The sequence below is a fragment of the Hirsutella rhossiliensis genome (genome assembly GCF_020360975.1).
Source record: "Hirsutella rhossiliensis strain HR02 chromosome Unknown scaffold00005, whole genome shotgun sequence".
Lineage (NCBI taxonomy): Eukaryota > Fungi > Ascomycota > Sordariomycetes > Hypocreales > Ophiocordycipitaceae > Hirsutella > Hirsutella rhossiliensis.
The window spans coordinates 2,781,026-2,800,572 of NW_025408671.1; the positions used below are offsets into that span (position 1 = coordinate 2,781,026).

Below are 19,547 nucleotides of genomic sequence, written 5' to 3' on the forward strand. Positions count from 1 at the left end.
GAACGTAGCGAGGACCGGTAGAGATCGGAAATGAATCTCGAGAAAACGCCGAGGGATCAGACCAGAAAGCAGCGCATAGGGCAACAAGGAAAAAGTACCTTGCCGTCTGCTAGTGGCCGAGCTTTTTGGCCCTACCCGAGCGCGTATATTACTCCGTACTCTGCGCCGGGTGGCAGGTACTTAGCCTCCAAGGGTTCAGGTCGACGGTACGGCGCTTGAGCACGGGTCAAAGCTCGAGGCTGGCAGTACCCGGTACGCGACGTGCTGACGGCCACGCCTCCTCCTTGCCAGCCGGGTACAAAGTTCGAGACATCGCTTTTGCCTGCAACAGTAACACTGCTAACTAGAGTACCGTACAGCACGGGTGCACAACGGGGTATAACAAGACGAGAGTAAGGAATAAAAAATAATAATAAATACGGCTTAAATTTAAATTGCAAGAGGGAAAAAAAACGCAGCGGCCCTTGGAGCTCCACTCGGCCCTACCTCCTTCCACCACCCGCCTGGACCTAGCCTCGACCTGCCCTCTTGCCCTCTTGCCCTCTTATACCCTTCCGCGCTTCGCTAGTTAGGGGAAAGAAGAAATATTGCCCGCCAATCCCCCTCCCTCCTCGGGCTCATTTATTCCCTCGCCCACCACGCTCGCCCTCTCTCGCCCTCCTCCTCTCTCGCTCTCTCTCCTCCTCCCTCCTCCTCCCTCGACCTCCCTCGACCTCCCTCGACCTCCTTTGGTTGATTCTTTTTCTACATCATCTCTCCTCCTCATCTCCTTCCTCTCTCGCCCTCTCTTTACTTCTTCTTGGCCACCCAGCCGTCCTCCTGAAGGTACCCTCATCCTTTGCTCGGTGAGCCGACCGCCATCGTCTTATACCACAGCAGCAGCGCAGGGGAGGGGGAATTAGGGAGACAAAGAGAGAACAAACGGCAAAGGAAAGGACAAGGAGAAAACCAAGCAAAGCGAGTTTGGCGCTTCTTCGAAACTGTCCACCCACCCCTCCTCCTCTCTCCCTCTGGCCTCTAATAAGCCCGCGAAACAAATCAACCCTTTCGGCCTTCTCAGGCACGCCACTTCCGGATCCCTGTCGTCCTCGTTTCGCCCATACTCGTCCAACCCTTCCTCGGCATCCTTGGCCTCGCGCCCGCGCGCGCTCTCGCTCTTCTCTCCTCCCCGCACCCATCACCCACCACCCACCACCACACCACCACACACACCACACCACACCACACCACGCCACACCACGAGCGCTCACTCAGCAGACCTCGACATCGCCCGCTGCTCTCTGGTCGCCGCTCCGCCCGCACCAGCGCCAGCGCCAGCGCCGGTTCCACCGTCGGCTTCCAAGGCCCAGATTGGTTTGTCATCCGCAACCAGCCACGAACCTTTCTCGTCGACGTCAACCTATTTCTCTCCACCACCCCGTCCTTGGTCGCAATCTCGTCGACTCGGTCTGCGGCTTTTGTTTTTTGCTCCCTCAAAAGTCGCATCGGCTTCCTTCACCTTCCACCATCAGCAAGCCATCGGTACATCTTGCTTGCCACTGCGCGCCCACAATCCGCGCCCGGTCGCTCGACGACCAACCCCCCAGCGCTTCCGGCTCGGGCGCTACGTCAACCCTGCACGTCCCTTTGGCCCTCTGCCACCCCTGGCCCGCTCCCGCGAAAATGCCTGCCGCCTCCGCCGACTCCAAGCCCAATTCCGCACCGAGCTCGAAGCCCTCGTCCATCACGTCGCACGACAGCAGGAAGTCGCCCGCATTGTCCCCTCAGGACGCCGCCGCCGCCGCCACCATCCCCGATGCATCCTCCCTCGCCGCCAGCGACTCGTCGCATGCGAGACCCCCCGAGAGGTCCTCGGTCAAGGAGCGTCTAACGCGCATGTTCTCTACAAAGGACGCCCCCCGCCTTGCCAGCACCAACGGCGACCACGCCGGCCGTCCGCGCGGCACCTCGTTGAACGGCAGCTCCTCGCCCGTCCCGCGCAAGGACTTTGCCGAAAGGTCGGTCGACAAGCCGCCGCCAAATTCCTCAAAGTCCACTGCCGGCAGGGATGTGAGCCAGCGCTTCATCCTCAACCCCGATGTCCAGGGTGGCCACGAGCACTTCCTCAAGTCGAGCCGCCGGCAAGAAAAGCTTTCGGACCTGTGGCGCAGCCTGCTCGGCAAGAAGCAGGAGGCCGTCCCCGACAATGACCTGTCCCTCGTCTCAAACTGGGTTGACTCGCTTCGCCAGGAGAAGGAAGAGGCCGGCGACAGGAGGGGCGGACCCAACGCCACGTCGACGCTGGTGGAAAAGTACGGCAAGTGCCACGAAGTCGTCGGCCGCGGTGCCTTTGGCATTGTCCGCATCTCTCACAAGAAGCTTGGCGGCAGCGGCGAGAAGCTCTTTGCCGTCAAGGAGTTCCGCCGCCGGCCCGAGGAGACGGAGAAGAAGTACAGCAAGCGCCTGACGGCCGAGTTTTGCATTTCCTCGTCCCTCCGCCATCCCAACGTCATTCACACGCTCGACTTGCTCAAGGATGCCAAGGGTGACTACTGTGAGGTGATGGAGTTTTGCGCAGGCGGCGATCTCTACACCCTTGTCCTCTCGAGCACAAAACTAGAGGTTCAGGAGGCCGACTGCCTCTTCAAGCAGATGATGCGCGGCGTCGAGTATCTACACGAAATGGGCGTCGCTCACCGCGACCTGAAACCCGAGAACCTCTTGCTCACCACCCGCGGCGCCCTCAAGATTACTGACTTTGGCAACGGAGAATGCTTCCGCATGGCTTGGGAGACGGACGCCCACATGGTCTCGGGCCTCTGCGGCTCGGCCCCGTACATCGCCCCGGAAGAGTACACCGACAAGGAGTTTGACGCCCGGGCCGTCGATGTGTGGGCCTGCGGCGTCATCTACATGGCCATGAGGACCGGTCGCCACCTCTGGCGCGTCGCCAAAAAGGATGAGGATGAATTCTATGCTCGCTATCTCGAGGGGCGCCGCGACGAGGAGGGCTATGGCCCAATCGAGTCTCTCCACCGCGTATGTCTCTTCCGTTCACCCCTTAACCTGGCTCCACCATGCTTTGATCCCGTTGCCCTTCCTCACGAGTACAGAACTAATGCATAAACAGGCACGGTGTCGCAACGTCATCTATTCGGTCCTGGACCCTCACCCTACCCGCCGCCTGACGGCCGCTCAGGTCCTCAAGTCCGAATGGGTCCGCGAGATAAAACTATGCAAGGCCGGCGAAGAGGGTCTCTAACACGTCGTCCGTCATGCTACTGGCATGGCGGACTGCAATGTGATTGCGGGCGCGACCCAGCGGCGCCACGCATCTTGCAGACGACTCTTTGCCTAACACCCGGCGGAGATGGGGAAACGGGACCGCCAGCGCACCGCCCAGGTGTGTTTCCGGACCGACGTTAACGATTCGACGACCCTCGTCCACGGACGCTTTTGCTTTCTTGCACCTCTCTTATTCGTTTGCCAGGATCGCAACCTTGGAGCTTTCTTTCGGTTCATTCTATACACCACGAGCATTGGCGTTTTGGGGAGTACTTGAGACGCGGCAATCTGTTTGCACCTTTTCTACTCTCGCCGGCCCCACCCGTCTCCGGCTCCAAGCTTGCGCGCAGGATAGAGAGCCGGAGCTTGGGGCCTTGTACAGGTGGACAAGGGATAGAGGTTGGGGGTTTGGCAGGCTATCTTGTTCACGAAGCACTGGTTTGCATCAATGTAGAGAACACGGGGTTGCGTGCAGGTCCTGGGAGGCCTGAATGGGGGTTTGATGTTGGTTGGCTTGGATACTGTTGTGGGGACAAACGGCGCCCTGTCTGGTGGCTTTCACAACCAGGGGGTGGGCTAGATGAGCGAACGCGAGCGTGGGTTTCGTCGTCTTGCCCGCCTGCTGACGCCTGCCTCTTGAGTAGAATAGCCCGCTGCAAGTATCATCCATTTCTTCTACCCCGAGGATCTGCTCTGGCCTGGGATGTGAAGTACAAAAATCAAAGGGGCACGAGCACCAGACATTGTGCTGTCGGCGACAAACAACCTTCCGCCTTGCTCTCGTGTCTCTACCTGCCTTCATTGTACGTACTACGATCACGCGCTGCCAGAGCAAAGGGGTCAGAATGGACGCGAAGCCTTTTCGACGCCAATCTACAGGGGCTGTTGCCACTTATGCCACAAGCAACCTCGGCGAGTTGAGACGTCAACGGATCCTCGTTTATACTGCCTAGCCAGCAATGTATAACACTTCAGAACACTCATTATCCGCGTGTGGCGGGCAGTACTAAGCACGACATTGCCCCAAGCTACAATTGTAATCCCCGTCGACTTGCAACCAAAACTCCCAGGAAATATGGTAATGCCCTTTACATGCTTCTTCCCCACGAATGTATCCCCCAACATCACGCCGTTCCATCCACACAACTAGTGCCCCGACTGACCGACAAGTCTGCTCCCGAGGAACGCTGGCCATACCGAGATACACACACAAGGAACGGTCGTCTAGGCCCCGATCCCGAGGTACAATACGGGATATTCCACGGTAAAAGAGGAAGAAAGAGAGTGAGAAATAAGTAGGGAAAAATTAAACCCGTGGTGTCGCGCACCATCTGCTCAACAACGATTGGGCAAGCCCAGCAACATACGGCTTTGTCCCCCGTTTCGAAAGGAGCCGATGCAATCCGAATGGAGGAGAGGCCGAGCGATCAAGAGTTAAAAATTAGCGCACGACGCCGTTGCTGATACGCGTTCGCCCGTAGTGGACCTTGACCATGTTCGCCGGTTTCCTCCTCCAAACTTCTCTCGTCGTCTCCTGGTTCCTTGTCCGAAGGGAAGGTGCATGGCTTTGGGACACTCGGTCATTGGCGAGCCAAAAAATATTAAACAAGAATAAAGGGGTGCCGCGCCAACAATCGGAGGGAGCCTTTGCATCAGCGCAGTATACATCCGCATGTCGACGACAGCATCCAAGTTTCAACGTGAAGTATCATTCCGCCATATCCCATTTCGCGTATGCAATGCGTCAATCACGAGTGGAAAAGATCCCAGGCTCTTGCACAGAGCCGGAGAAACTCATCTTTCTTCTGACGCTGAGTCTCGGGGCTGTCTCGACCTTCGCCAAAGGGCCCGCGGCGGGCGGCGGCGGGGCCGTGGCCGAGAGGAGGGCTGCCACCATCCTCGTACTCTGCACGTGTCCGACGCTTGCTAGCACTTCGAGTCCCTTCCGTCTGTCGGCTTCCCGGGGCAGGTGATGGCGGCGTAGGAGGCTGGTGGCCACCGTAGTGAACAATCTTTGGAAGAAGCTCCGGCCGTCCGCCGGCTAGCTCGTGCTGGGCGTCCTCGGCGGATTTGAATTCCCGCGAGCGGCCAGAGGTCGGCATCTGCCGGTGCGGAGGCGGGTGACTCGGGGATTTCAGAGGGCCCCTCGGGGCATGAGGGTAAAGCGAAGCTGAGGCATTGTCCGGGTGCGCGGACATGCTCTGCCCAAAAACGTCGCTGAGAGGAGGAAGGCGATTGTTGGTTTGGTTTGCCGGAACGTGATGGATGTGTGAAGTGCTCGACAGGTTCGAGGGCTGGTTGACAACATGGCGCGACAAAGGGGCAGGATGCTGCCGCCCGGTGAAGCTATGGCCCAGAGGAGCCGACTGAATGACCCTCTCGGTGGCAAACTGCTCATGCGACGGGGCCACGATGGACAGCCCGGGAGGCGCCTTGTTCCTGCGCGACATGCCGGGGGTCTTGGCGGCAAACTGCGGCGGCATTTCCTTGTCCTTATCTGAGGGCCCGTCGCCCTTGGCAGACTGCTGCAATCTGGCCTCGATGATATGGCGCTGCTGCTCCCGCACACTCAAGCTGCGCTGGAGCTGTTGGTTCATGACAGGGTCCTGGGTTACAAAGCCGGGAGAGAGACAAGCAATGCCAACCTCCTGGATGCCCAGATTGTCGCGGGCGGACATGGGCACGGCGGAAGCCGGTACGTTGGAGGTAGCATTCGTGTTCTTGGAGAGGTCCAGTTTTCGGGGTCGGGGTCGCGTGTTCGATAGAGTCGGCGATCCAGGCTCCTTTTTCACGACGATTTTGGGATGTTTGGGGTCCGCCCGAGAACTGCAAAGAGCAAGATCATGTCAGCACCAGCTCGCGTTTGCAATGGCACGAGACGAAACCGGGTGGAGGCTTGCTTACGCGCCGGGAGGCGAGGACTTGGCCGCAGCCGAGGGTCCGGGGGCCTTGGGACTGTTGCTGCCGCCAAACTTGCGAGGGGCGGCACTCTTGCCGGCGCTCGCGGCCGGCGAAGCAACGAGCGGGGTTCTCTGGGCTGATGAGGGCGACTGGGCGGGTGGGTGGCCGGTGGCCGGGGCGGTCGAGGGAGGCTGCAGTTCCGAAGAGAAGGACTGTCTCTCGTGGGGAGCCGGAGACGGAGCCATGGCGACGGCAGCACTCATAGTGAGTCTGGAGAAGGGGTGCAGAATGAGCCGCCCGAGGAGCCTTGGAGGGTCGGGAGTTGAAAAATGGAGGTGGCCGAGTCGTCGGCAGGGCCGCTTCTGTGAAATGGCACGAATGCGCCCTGGCTTGGCGTGCTTGGCAAGTCCGGTGAGCGAGTCGCACAGGAATGGAGCGTGAGAAGAGAAAGGCTCAGTAATCGTCGCCGCAGAAAGCCGCCCTTTTTGTGAGTAGCGCGGCAAAACAGGCGATATATTGGGACTAAACCGCCTATAACCTGTGTGTGGATGCGGTTTCCTGCAGCCGTTTGTGGAGCCAGCGATTGTGACTTGTCCTTGGCGGTCAGATCGGGGGCCCCCGACTCGATTGGTTGTGCCTGCGGTGGGAGGAATTCTAGGTGAAGCGGCCTTCCTTGGGCGCAATGGGCCAAGGCGACGGGGATCGAAGGCGAGAAGGGCGAAAGGGATGGTGGTGGTAAAGAGAAGATGATGGTGGGAGAAGGAAACAGGGGAGAGCGGGCTGGGCAGAGAGCAAGCGCCCGTCAAAGACCCAGTAGAATACAACTCAAAAAAAGCACCAGGACGGGGACGAGACAGCGAGCGGGCACAGGGGGGGCGGCTCCGGAAATGTGAATGGCGAATCACGGGTCGCAGCGTTCCAGTGGTGAGTGGTGGTGGCCTTGGTGGTTGGCTGGCGAGAGGGTTGAGGAGCAGCAAATCGCATGCACGGAGCGCTGCAGCTTACCAGCAAGCCAAAAGCAGCAAAGCCGTCGATTGTTTGAATCGAGAAGGTGAAGGGCGACGCCTATCAGTCTCTCGTCGTATTTCCTCGCTGTCTTTATCTGCCGACGATTGCTGACGGGCGATGAAACGGTAGCGGCGATTGGCCGTATGCGTGCAATGGCGGCTTGGCTTGAAGGAGCGGCGAGGCGATAGAGCCAAGAAGGAAAAATCGAGAAGAGAAGACGAGAAAAGAGCGGAGTGGCAGGACAGGCAGGTGTGTGCAGGCGGGCAGGATGGCTACAGGTTAAAGTAAGGCATGGGAATCGGCGGAGTCGTCAATAGGATCTGACGGTAGAGGTTTGATGCGGACTGGGCGCAGGAGAATCTGAAGCAATGGACTGCCGCCAAAGGGGGATGAGATGATGGGGCCGAAGGCGCCAGGAGGGTAGGGGAGGGGAGGGGAGGGGAGGGTGGGTCGCAGCGGTCACAGCAAGGAGGATGACGGGTACCTCGAGGTACTTGCCCACTGGTCGTGGGTGGATTGGATGGGACGGCGGGGAAGGTGCGAAAGACCCTACTGTGTCGACACTACTGTGTCCTACGTAATTACTGTGTCCTACTGTCGAGGAAGGCGAAACTGTACAGTACTAAAAGGAGCCCTTCACCGCAGGTTAGCTAGTAGGTACTGTACCTACCTACCTACCTACCTACCTACCTACCGACCTACCTACCTACCGACCTTGCCTCCCTTATCTCCCTTACCTTATTATCTTACCTACCTGCAGAGCTCTTTCATCCAACATCCGTACAGTAAGGAGTCGGCGGGCGGTCAGTTACAAAGTTGTAGCAAAACACATCCATGGCGGGACGGCGACGCCTGAACAAAGCAAGAAGGGGAAGAAGAAAAGAGGGCATTGGCCTCCACTTCTTGCGCCCCGTTCAGGCACAACCACCGTTGCGTGACTTGCAGTCAGCGGCATGGAACACCCAGGTTGCAGGATATAAAAGGAAACTTCGATGGAAATTCCATGACAAACGCAATCAAATCCCTTCCCCGTCGCTCATCGAAGCCCCAGACACTTGCAGTACTTGGCTGGCATTGGCCTATGCACGTGGCAGGCTTTAAGAGGGACTCGGTGCGTCATGCCGCCGGCCCACTCCAGGTCCGCACATCGACACAGACTGCACCTGGAACCTCAGGTATGCCCAGACCATCAGGACGGACGAGGCAAGAAACCTTGGTTAGGCACCTAGGTTGGTAGGTAATATACCTGCCTACCTAGGTACCCACCTGGCTATGCCTCGCGCGCGCACACACCACGCACACACACACACACATACACACACACACACACACACACACACACACACACACGACCAGACGATGGCAACTGCGCAGGTGCGTGCTACTTTGGCGACGGCGGGGCGCTCTGGGGGCTGGGCCGAAACCTCGGGCCTAAAGACGTTTTGCGCCCAAGGCGACTCGCGGGAGCAACTCCATGTCGATTCATCCCACGTCGAGCGACTGATTAAAGGCCCGGGCCTACAGGCTAGGTACTGTACAGTCGACGGGTTTTACCATGGTAGCCCTGGGTTCCCCTGCCTGAGCCGCCACGTCCCGCCGCCCCTCTCGTCCAGAGTCGAGGCAAGACGGAACAGCATGATGACGGTGAACAAAATTTGGGTGTCCATATCCCCTGCCCGCCGCTGTCACCCGGCCGAGAAACAAGCCCGTGAACAGATGCATTCTTTAGTGCCGTCCAGGCACACACCACCCACCGGTCCAGGCACACATGCACTGTATCACTCACTGTATGTATTTTCCAGCGCCAACCCGATCCGCCTGCCGAGGCCCGTCTTCATCCACCTCGTCGACAAAGCTTCTAGCGCAGATCCCTCCTCTACACGGAACGCTTCGCCGCCGCTCGCTTACTCCTCTTGTCTCTCGGGAGCTGCCCCGTATGTACTAGATTGCTACAATAGTCGTCATCAGGTTGAAGCTCGTGACACTCCACGATAGTCATGTTCCGTTTCTTCTGCCAGCCGCCGTCGCGGCCAACATGGGCGGGCCATGCTAAACACGGGGCAACCCAAGTTGGTGAACGTACTGTCCAGCCATGCTGTGCTGGACCTGTCAGCCTCCTGCAGAGCTCCCTGCGGCAGTCCATTCCCGTCCGAGCCACCAGCGTCGCAGCCTTGGCGTCATTGACGCACCCATCGTTTCGCATTAGGGCGCTTTGCGGTAAGAGCTGGTCGCGTAAGCCCGACTGTTTGATCAAGAATCACGTACTGTACGAAGACGCAACCATACGTGCTCGAATAAAGAACCCCTTCCCCCCCCTTGTAAGACTCGACTCGGGCTTCTTTGGAGCATCATGCCCGCATCTCCAGTGCTCACCCACCGTAGTTCCTCCAACGCGTCTAGTATGTACTACTCGTACGAAGTATCCGTACGTACTGCCGGTTTATGCATTCATCTACTCAGTAAAAGCTGAGCAGCTGGCATCCTACAATGCAAGGCTTCTTGCGACGCAGCTGAGAGCCTGAAATGCTCTTGGCGCAAGCCGTTTCTTTGCTTGCATTACTTGCAGAGATGATTAGACGGACGAGGTGTCCCGTTCCGACCCTCGCCCCCCTCCCCTCTCTCCTCACTTCGCTATACTTGATGCGTGTTCTGGCCCGGCACAAGCGACGACCTAGCAGTCCGAAGCCCGAGTCTCTGCTTTATTTTCGAGTTCGCATCAACCTTGCGGTGACCATCCCGGTCGATGCGTGCCAACACGAATGCAAGCCGTCGGTCTCCCGGCGCCGCGGCGCATCCCTCGCGAACTCTCCCCCTGCCTATGGATGCAGATGGCTACTGGGCATAAAAACCCGGCGTCTATAAATAGGTAAAATAAGCGTCCAGTTCCTTGAAATGCGTCCCCTGGGAATCCGGTTTGTGCCTTGCATCTCCAGGCGATTGGGTTCAAGTACTGCACTGTACTGTACGGAGTACATCATACGTACGTTTAAGTTCCAGTGCCCGCCAGCACTGAAGATCCATTGCAGTACTAGCGCACGACCGGGTTCGACAGGGCCAAGATCGCCCCGCGGGCGGAACCCCCTGGCTGGTGCTTCGCAGGGCATAAACTTTTGCCAGCAGTGCCCGGCTTAGCTGACTACCTAATTACCTACTGTACTCACCGTACCTACCTAAGTACCTACCTAGGTAGGTAGGTACCACGACTAAGGTGCTAGGTACCTTAGTACTACCAAGGAGCCGAGAGCCGGCCAAGCCTTGCTGTGCCGCTCCTCCCCCACTAAGTCGTCGTGTTCACGGCGACATCGGCACCCGGGGGGGGTTGCTTTCCTTGGGCGAATACGCATCGTGAACCGACGCACGCAGGCCTTGTAGCACTCCATGTGTCGATTCCGTGCCACCCGATACCCCATGCGGAGCCATCTACCAAGCCTCACCGTTGCGTCCTTGCAGGCCCGAGCGGCCCAAGCCATCACGGCCGTCGGTAGCAGCACCTCTGCGGTGTCACGGGCTGCCCATCCGAGACAGCGCCGATCTGGCCTGTCCACGCGCAACTACTATACGGCGTGGTAGCTGAAAGGGCTCTCGCCACGCCACGTCCACCACCACCGCCGAAAAGGCAGCACATCGTATAATTGCGCGCAACTCGTGCTGTCCCATCCGTCGCCGGGGCTCTCCCGACGGAATTCGGACGCGTGCTCTTCGAACGACGGGCGCGCTGCAGCACAAGAGGCGCCCTGGTCGTCTGCTCGCACCACTCAAAAGCTTGTGTCGGCGCCGAGGGCGCCGATCCTTTCTCTCTCGCCCCATCGACCGACCGGCCGACGGCGGGATAGGGTAGGCTGAGGGAGCGTGGCTGAGCAGGGGGCGGTGAGCTAAAAACCTGAGACTGCTCGTCGTCTCAGGTTGTCGTCGCGGTGGGTGGGCATCTCCCGTTGGCCCACGACCGTCGATAATCCACCGGCCGACACGATTAGCAGCGAGGGCGTTTCAAAACAAGAATCTCACGCTGCTCTTGATAGGATGCTCAGCAAAGCTTCATCAAACAGGTTCTTTGCTGTGCTTGGCTATCCGACTCTTGCCCTCTCCTCTCACGAGACTCAACACCTATACAAGCCAGTCAGAGGGTTTCCAGACTTCTTTATCCCATCCGCACTCCGCCGGCTGGGCCCGTATTGGCGGCCGGCGCAAAGGCTACCCTGGACTGGACTAATTCGTCTTGTTGAAGACGAGGGTTGATATCAGGGGAAAATGCCGATGTGATTGAGCTACTGTGGGCAAAAAGCTAGGAAGAACCTTACTTGGAACGCGAACTGCTCCCTGCATTGGGGGCTGGGCAAAAAACAGAGCTGATACGACGCCCGAGGGGGGACTCGAACCCCCAACCTTGAGGTAGACTTCAACATAAAAGCCACACGCTCTGACCATTGAGCTACCCGGGCTTAGATGACAAGGGTCTTATTATCAAATATAATTCTCCTGTTTGCGGCTTGCGCTTGGGAATCTCCGGGTCTCCCATCCTAACCGGCAACCAACCCCACGTCAAAATTTCCAGCGCCGTCAGTCAAGTGAATGATTGAGGTCGCTCGTTGTCGTGAAGCATAAAGGGGTTCATTTCTTGATCGCTTACCTCTGGCCTGTGCCCCACCGACCCCGAGACTTCAAGCGCTTAGTGCAAACCCTTCTCTCATTCATTCATCCAAGGGACAGCTCACTAAACAGCCCATGATGCCGGGCCGGACGAAAAACCCGGAAGACGCCGCCTCGCAGGACACCAACATGCAGGACGCACCGCCTTCTGCACAACCCGGTGAAAACCAGGATGCTGCCATGGAAGACGACGCCCAGGCCGACGAGGAGGAAGAAGAAGAAGAAGTCGAGGCCCAGCGGGTCAAGATTGTGCGATCAAAAATCTGCACTTGCTTTTCGGATAGCTCTACTCACTAACAACTGCGTGCAGCTCCCGGGCTCGACGGATTCGGCAGCCTCATTCGAGTTCATCGACGAGGGCCACACGCTGGGCAATGCCCTCAGATACGTCATCATGAAGAAGTAGGTAGACTCGCTGCGCCAGCAGGCCATGACTCCGTGGCGCCCAGAACTGACCATCAAAAGCCCCGACGTCGAGTTCTGCGCCTATGCAATCCCCCATCCTTCCGAGCCCAAAATGAATATCAGGATTCAAACATACGGTAAGTCTACAGCGCCCGGGCAAATGCCCTGACCTATACCAGAGAGCGAGCAGCGTCTCCTGACCCAGAGTGTAGAGGGCACGGCTGTGGATGCCCTGAAAAAGGGCCTGATCGACCTGCAAGACGTTTGCGATGTCGTGGCAGATGAGTTCTGGACCAAGAGGAACGCGTTCAACGCCCAGCACGGCCTGACGCGATGAGAGACCCAGTGCCGGGTACCGCTTGGAGGTTCAATGGCCACTCTCCCTTGCGCATCGCTTTTGATTTGGGTCAGGGCCACCACGGCAGACTACGGCGTTTCGAGGTCATGGTTAGGGACGGTATTCGAAAATAGAGGGTATATACACAGGCCCAATTGCGGCTCCAGTCATCAGTTCCGACCCTGTGAACTTGGCTCAGTGATGCGTCCCACGTAGCATGCGAACCGTGACCTACCTCCAAGAACCCCGTCATGAAGCTCGACGGTAGCCTCTTATCGCCTCTAAAATTCTCTTCCTTGAAGTAGGACATGACGTGGGTGGTCTGCTTCCAAAAATTCATCGTCTCCTGCAGAGCGCAATGTCAGCTCGTTTGAACATTCTTCTCACGCATTATCATCCCGACGTCTGCGTACTTGGTATTCAGCGTGGGATTTGAAGAGAAGCACATCCACGACGGGAAGCTTGGACACGTATCGGTTTCGCTCAAACTCCTGCCTGACCCGGGTTCGGATGGCCGAGATGGGCATGGGCATGTTGTACATGGTTTGGATCTCCGGGGCCTGCGACTCCGTTAGCCCTCGCCAATTCGACGTGCGCCCGCAGGTGATCCAGGAGCGACGCCAAGTGCTGCGGATAGCTTGAGTGTAGACAAGGGGCGCCGTTGACGGGACCTACGGCTCGGATCCATTCGCGGTAAGAGTAGAGCACTCGGCGCTTCGCGTCCGCCCAGCTGGCCGCTGCTCACCGAGTTAGCACATGAACAACCCATCAATTGGCAGAAGCCTCACATTGCGTCGTCTTTTTGGCGAATTGAGTCGGCGTGATGGCCATGGTGGGCAATCAGTGCTTCTCGGCAGGGACACCCTTGTGCTGTGACGTTGAATGCGAGCAAGTTGGAGTCGTAGCCCGGCTTGCCTATATAGAGCACGTGACGTGCACCGCCACGCTTCTACGCCTTTGCCACCAGTACAGCATTGTCCACAGCCCATCCTCTCCAACAAATCTCATCGCCAATCTTGTCCTGTTCAGTACATACAAGTTGGTCCATCACGCCGGCATCCCCAACCTCTCCCACCTCTGTCCACAGGAACTCGGTCAAAGCTGCAGCTCGCTGGAAGCTAGGACGATGCCTGCGATACGACACGCGTCGAAGCGGAAGCCTCCGCCCGAGGGCTTCAGCGACATCGAGGACGACCTGCTTATTTTCGCAAACAAGATGAAGGATGCGCAGAACAAGCCACCTCCGCCGGGCCCGAGACACCAAGCCCAGTGGGAGGTTTTCCAGATTTCTCACCAAAGGAGTCGCTACATCTACGACTTGTACTACGAGAAAGAGGCCATCAGCAAGCAGCTTTACGATTGGTTGCTCAAGAACGGTTATGCAGACGCGATGCTCATAGCGAAATGGAAGAAGCAAGGATACGAAAAGGCACGTTTTGAGGGTTCTGATTTCTCAGTATATGCTAACCCATCTCTCAGCTTTGCTGCCTCCGATGTGTCCAGACCAAGGAAACCAACTTCAACAGCACATGCATCTGCCGCGTCCCGAGAGCACAGATGAAGGAAGACAAGGACTTGCAGTGTGTCAGCTGCGGTTGCAGAGGCTGCGCCTCGAGCGACTAGCCTGTCCATGCCGCCGGACAGGTGTAGGCCGGAGGCCATTCGCGCCAAACGAGCCATGTTTTTGCGTCAGAGCTGGTGGAGCTCTGGAAGCATTTGTTTTCTTGCCCTCCCGGCCCTTTGGGCTGGTTCTGTTGATTCCTGGAGTCGTGAGGTAGAGGACCTCTTAGCGGTGTCGATACCGCGTGTTGGCATCTATGCTGACCCTATTCCCCGTTCAGGTGGCTTTATATGTAATGATCACCCTATCTCCTCGCAAATCCTGCTCGACCGCGCCCGAATCGAATGCTAGACGGGACAAAGTGCAGGGCGGACATGGCATCTGCGAGCTCGGTCATGTCGGCGCCCGCCGCATCTTGCTGATCCTGGTTCGGCTGAGACCCGTCTTCCCGGGGAGAAGATTCAGAGTTCTGTTCGGCCCGCGGTTCTTCCGACACACAAGCTGCAGGGTTTGGGTTCTTTGGCTGGACACTCGCGGAAGACCTGCGTCGGCGATGGCCGCCGTCGATCAACAGAGAGCGCCTGCCGTCGATGCCCTCTTTAGTAACGCCGAAGAAGAAGTTCTTAGGGTACATATGCTTGTCGATCATGTGCATTCGTCGTTTTTGATGGGTCTGGCATTTCCTCTCGCACCCGTCCACGAAGCATGAGTACTGCAAAATGCTTAGCAGGAGAGATGTGGCCAAGGTTGGGACAAGAACTCACAGTGTGCTCCCCCCTGTCTCTTCGTATGCTTACAAGAGGATCGTGGCACTCCTCGATGTGGACGCTCAGAAGATGGTCGGAGGGGAAGTTTTTGTGGCATTCGAGACAACGATGGGTGTGGAACGCGTGGTAGTGGAGCTCAAAGTCGCCGTATGAGCTAAAGGCAATGGGGGTTTTGTGCGGAGGAAGTGAGCATCTCATTGCAATGGGCTCGTCTTGGCTGCCGTCTTCCTGGGATGGATTAAGTTCGGAAATCTTGCTGGGGGGCTGGAGCGCCACGCCGTGCCTGGTACAGGGTCCCGCGTCTGCCTCTGGGGCAACCGAGCCTATATCCTCATGCGGCTCTCGTAAGCGCTTCATCATGTGGGAGGCGAGACGGGCAAGAAGTTATTACTTTGTGTTAGGCTAGAGGTGGGGGAGGCGGACGAGAGGTGGCGCGCAAGGCTGATGATGGAGAGGGAGATTGAATGTTTGATTGTCTGTCCCTGATAGTCGATAAGAATCGAGAATAATCACAGGCAGTGTCGTAGGTAATTAGTTCTGATCCGATGGGGTGAAGCAATCGAGACGAGTATCGAGGCTGTCACTGACCAAGAGTCGATATGATGGCGGGGTTGATCTCCCGATGTCCAGTGTAGCCTCGTGGTTCCCTGGGTGGCTTCGCGCTAGGTGCAGCTAGCTTCTGTGCCTGAAAACCTTACCTCGTCCTAGCTCCGACATATCTAAGATACTTTGGGTGGATTGGAAAATACCTTGGGCGTGACGCTGCACTTTGGTCCAATTCGCACCAAATCGCCGAAGATTATCCAGCGCCATTCGACATTAACCTTGAGGGGCTTCCGCCGCGCCCAATCGCAATGGGCACGGCTGCTGCTCTCCGCGCTCGTTCATTCACCTCGCCACTTTTCTTTCTTGATCTCGCCAGCTGTCCGCGCCCTGCCACAAAACTTATCCATCCTCCTGACCTATTCAAGCTATTGTCCGGCCAGGATTAACATCTCCACCAATGAGTTCCTCCTCGGCCCGACGCTTCGATTCCCGTGAGCCAAGCCTCCTTTACATCATCCCCGTCCGCCGGCATATCAAGTGATGGACCTTTCGAGCGCACGACTTGCAACCTCTCAAGAGCATGCTTTGGACTCCTAGCGACCGCGCATTTTGATTTCCCCTGCACAAGCTCGCGTCCGAGAGACAAACCCTCCTGATCAGTCACCACGCGGTCTGACGCCGTCATGGCCTCCAACATTTCTCAGGCAGGCCAGGCCTGGCAGTAAGCTATCCCAAAGACACCCTGTTGGGATCGTCAACTTGAAAGATGCTGACTCGCGCCTCTTCTCCAGCTACGCTCTGAAGCTCCGCAAGCATTTACTGAAGCAGCTCGAAAAACTGCAAGCCGAAAGCGCTTCCGGGATCGACATCTCGCAGTTCGAAGCCGTCGATGGCCTCCTGGAGAAGTACGTTGCCACAAGCAGAATCCCCCAGCCGGCCGCCCACTAACATGACATAGGTTCCGCCTCGCATGTGTCCAGACCATATTTCTGGATTTCAAATACGCAGTCACGGAGAATACTGAAGATGCCCTTTGGGGTCTTCATATTTCGATTAATGCCGAGCATCGACGAAACCTGGGCCGCCTCAAACACAGCTCCCACCCGGTCGAGCGTCGCAAGGCCGAGAAGATGTACAACAACTTTCTACGCATCGCCCAGAAATTCTACAAAGGATACATCCAGCGCCTTTCGGCTCGCTACGATGTACAGGAGCTCAGGAGAGTGGCCCAAGGAATCGACGTTGAGCAGATGGACGCCGAGGACACCATCAGCCCCGTCCCTGGAAGCTTGAGCCGCATGGTTCTCGAATCCTGTCATTCGACTCTTCTACATCTCGGAGACTTGGCTCGATACAGGATTCAAGCCCGCCACAAGAACTCGGGCTTCGAGACGGCGCTGACCTACTATGGCCTGGCCCGTCACCTCATGCCAAACTCCGGATTCGCATTCCACCAGATGGGCATCGTCAACCTTGACCAAGCCAACCACCTCGACGTGGTTTATCACTTCTACCGCGCCTGGGCTGTGGAGACTCCCCATCCCAACGCCAAGTCAAATTTGGAGTCCGAGTTCAAGTCGCTTAGGCTTCCTCATGCCGTCAAAGCTCGAAACAACCCGCCAGCTCCTGCAGATGTTTTCAGCACCTGGTTTGTCAAACTCCACGCCTTTTTCTACAATGGCGAAGCCTTTTCTCAGCAAAAGGAACTCGAGGAAGAAGTCATGCATCGGCTGGAAATGGCTTGCCGAGACGCGAGCTCTAGTGGCACTTTGCTCAAGATGGCATTGGTCAACATGTCGGCGTACGACGTCGCGTCCAAAACGCTTACTGGTAAGTCGACCCCGTTGATTCAAGGTTCGAATTGTGCTGAGACGGGAACAGAAGAAAAGACGGAATCTGCCTCGCGTTTCTGGCAGTTCACACTGCGGTTCAACGCCCTCTTCATTCTGACTTTCTGCCGCGCTCTGCACTCGGATCTTGAGGAAGCCGTCTCCAATAGAACCGAGAGCTCCTCAGACCCCAAGGCCGTTGAGATTTCGAGCACGGTCGGAGGCCTCCTGCCGACTCTGAGGATTTATTGCGTTTGGCTCGCTGCTTGCCGAGAGGAGCTCCTCCGACCATCCAACGCATTCGGTGCCACGGTCCCGACCATGATGTACCACATTGTCAAGGTCTTCACACTTCTTTGTGCTGTGACCTACAACCAAGACAACCTAGCGTCGTGCCCATATTTGCTCGCCGAGGATCTTGAAGTGCGCGGCAATCGCTCTCTGACCGGAGATCACATCCCGAAGGCTTGCAGGGTTTCTTGCGACGAAAACGGCAACGCGAAGCCGTACCTCTATGACCCGCAACGGAGCCTGGACTGCGAAAAAGAAAACCTGGCTAGGGTTCTGGACGTTCTGCGTTGCGCATATTTCCTTGCTGAGGATTGCTCAACTCCAGTATCTTGCCAGGTTGTGGAGAACTGGCTGGTATTTGAGTACCAGCCAGATGCAACGCCTAGCACATCACAAGACAACGCAAAGGCCGTGGCGACCTCTGTCGAACAAGCTTCCGTGAAGCAGGTTGAGAAGCCTGCCGAACACACGCCGCCCCAAGAGGCACGAGACTTGGAAGAGCTGCAGGTGTCGAAGCTAAATGACATGGATGTGCCCGAGCAGCAGGCAGAGACTTCAAGCGAGACTGACTGCCAGATATCCGAAGAGGATCAAGCTGAGAAGACCGTCATCGCCATGCTGACGCCCTTTCTCAAGCCGCCTACACCCCAGCCCCAGCAACATCACGTCCGTTCTCCCGACGAGTCGTCCTACTACGGAATGGGCCACGCACCGGGCATTGGAATGTTTGGATTGATGTCCTACTCCAGCCCGACTGGCTCTAGCTTTTCCGGCCCGATTGCACCCTTCCCCTGGGCCTGGGACAACACTCCCAAGCCTGATATTTCCCAGGACGCGGCTTATACAGCCGGAAAAGAAGCATTCAACAGAGTGAGCCGCAACAACTCGCCTCAGGAGCCAACCACTGCACGAAGCTCTCTCGAGGACCCCTTTGCGACTCCGGGACGAGGAGACGCCCTTCGAGGCTGTGCTCCCGTTTATCCGGACCCTGCGAAACCTGGCAATCCGGGCAGCGTGCCTGGTCCCGTAGCTGAACCATTCCACCGGGGTCATCTGCTGCAGTCCTTTGCGGGCAACGGTGCCCCGCGCACCTCGTCATTTGGTCAGTGGGGGGAGACCGGTGGAGTGTCGTGGCCGAGCAAGGGCATGGCCACGTCGCCTTGGACATCGCGAGCCCTTGACCAGTTTCCAGCATCATCGGGTATCTCTGGCTTCTCGCATCCGAGTAGTCTTTATATGGGCACCCCGGCAGACGGCGTAGGTCTCGGCGTGTCTGGCGTTTCTGGTCAAGGGGACCTCGGGCGCAACCAGTTGCAGAGCCCTACGCACGGTGCCTCTGCGTCGTCCCCGACGCGCCGCATGCACGTCGGCAACTCGGCATCAAGGTATGACGAGGCCATTTTCCGTGCAGCATGGGCTGGTTGGTAACTGAGGACCTTTCTGACCCATGACGCCTAGGTAAGCGCCTTGCTGACGCCGTCAGTCGGCGCCCGTACCGCGGGCACAACCCGTGTGAAGCCCTTCTTCATCAGCACAACTATTTCCTGAGGCCACGAGCTTCTGCCAGCAACTTGGACGCTACTTTGGCACCGTACTGTGGGTTGCAAGGCGCAAGACTCTCTCTCAGGTGACGTCCTCGCTTGGATATCCTCGAAGGCCAATTCCAGTGATTCGACTGCGGACTTGACCTCTTCACTTGCCTGCCGTCGAATTTTGCGAGGCTGCGACGCGCAGCGAGGATGCCCGTCCTACGAAGTCGCCCACACGGATTCAACGAAGACGAGACCTCTTTTGAAGCTTTCATGTGATGGAGCACCACCATCAATGGTCCCTTTGAGCGTTGGCAAAATTTCATTGACCTTGACTTTCATTTCATTTTATCGGATCGTGGAGGATGCCGAATCGCTAGCCAAGAAGGCGACAAGTTCCGGGAACCCTCGCCCGAGATGCAGAACGCCGTTGTTGAAACTGTTTTCCCTGTTCCCTCTACC

At 57.5% G+C, this 19,547-nt stretch overlaps 7 protein-coding genes and 1 non-coding gene across 8 annotated transcripts; 4 read left to right on the forward strand and 4 right to left on the reverse strand.

Annotated features, from left to right (window-relative positions):
• Positions 1-1,662: 1,662 nt before the first annotated feature.
• On the forward strand, positions 1,663-3,241 carry HRG_05569 (kinase; the record flags this gene model as incomplete). Its single annotated transcript, XM_044864040.1, has 3 exons — positions 1,663-1,997; positions 2,046-3,018; positions 3,110-3,241. 3 exons carry the CDS (start codon positions 1,663-1,665, stop codon positions 3,239-3,241), a joined length of 1,440 nt encoding a protein of 479 aa, XP_044720572.1.
• A 1,771-nt stretch (positions 3,242-5,012) lies between these two features.
• Positions 5,013-6,428, reverse strand: HRG_05570 (uncharacterized protein; the record flags this gene model as incomplete). Its single annotated transcript, XM_044864041.1, has 2 exons — positions 5,013-6,090; positions 6,169-6,428. The coding sequence occupies 2 exons, from the start codon at positions 6,426-6,428 to the stop codon at positions 5,013-5,015; spliced, it is 1,338 nt and encodes a 445-aa protein (XP_044720573.1).
• A 5,100-nt stretch (positions 6,429-11,528) lies between these two features.
• On the reverse strand, positions 11,529-11,612 carry HRG_12098. The gene has a single exon. It is a non-coding gene; the product is annotated as a tRNA-Lys (tRNA).
• Positions 11,613-11,898: 286 nt separating this feature from the next.
• Positions 11,899-12,562, forward strand: HRG_05571 (RNA polymerase rpb3/Rpb11 domain-containing protein; the record flags this gene model as incomplete). The annotated part of the gene is made up of 4 exons (XM_044864042.1): positions 11,899-12,069; positions 12,131-12,222; positions 12,286-12,362; positions 12,438-12,562. The coding sequence occupies 4 exons, from the start codon at positions 11,899-11,901 to the stop codon at positions 12,560-12,562; spliced, it is 465 nt and encodes a 154-aa protein (XP_044720574.1).
• Positions 12,563-12,732: 170 nt separating this feature from the next.
• On the reverse strand, positions 12,733-13,393 carry HRG_05572 (uncharacterized protein; the record flags this gene model as incomplete). The annotated part of the gene is made up of 5 exons (XM_044864043.1): positions 12,733-12,744; positions 12,798-12,908; positions 12,976-13,122; positions 13,238-13,299; positions 13,351-13,393. 5 exons carry the CDS (start codon positions 13,391-13,393, stop codon positions 12,733-12,735), a joined length of 375 nt encoding a protein of 124 aa, XP_044720575.1.
• Positions 13,394-13,688: 295 nt separating this feature from the next.
• On the forward strand, positions 13,689-14,185 carry HRG_05573 (g10 protein; the record flags this gene model as incomplete). The annotated part of the gene is made up of 2 exons (XM_044864044.1): positions 13,689-13,991; positions 14,042-14,185. 2 exons carry the CDS (start codon positions 13,689-13,691, stop codon positions 14,183-14,185), a joined length of 447 nt encoding a protein of 148 aa, XP_044720576.1.
• A 242-nt stretch (positions 14,186-14,427) lies between these two features.
• On the reverse strand, positions 14,428-15,088 carry HRG_05574 (zinc finger domain-containing protein; the record flags this gene model as incomplete). The annotated part of the gene is made up of 2 exons (XM_044864045.1): positions 14,428-14,835; positions 14,888-15,088. The coding sequence occupies 2 exons, from the start codon at positions 15,086-15,088 to the stop codon at positions 14,428-14,430; spliced, it is 609 nt and encodes a 202-aa protein (XP_044720577.1).
• A 1,031-nt stretch (positions 15,089-16,119) lies between these two features.
• On the forward strand, positions 16,120-19,018 carry HRG_05575 (est1 DNA/RNA binding domain-containing protein; the record flags this gene model as incomplete). Its single annotated transcript, XM_044864046.1, has 5 exons — positions 16,120-16,157; positions 16,228-16,341; positions 16,395-17,266; positions 17,318-18,941; positions 19,015-19,018. 5 exons carry the CDS (start codon positions 16,120-16,122, stop codon positions 19,016-19,018), a joined length of 2,652 nt encoding a protein of 883 aa, XP_044720578.1.
• Between the last annotated feature and the right edge of the window lie 529 nt (positions 19,019-19,547).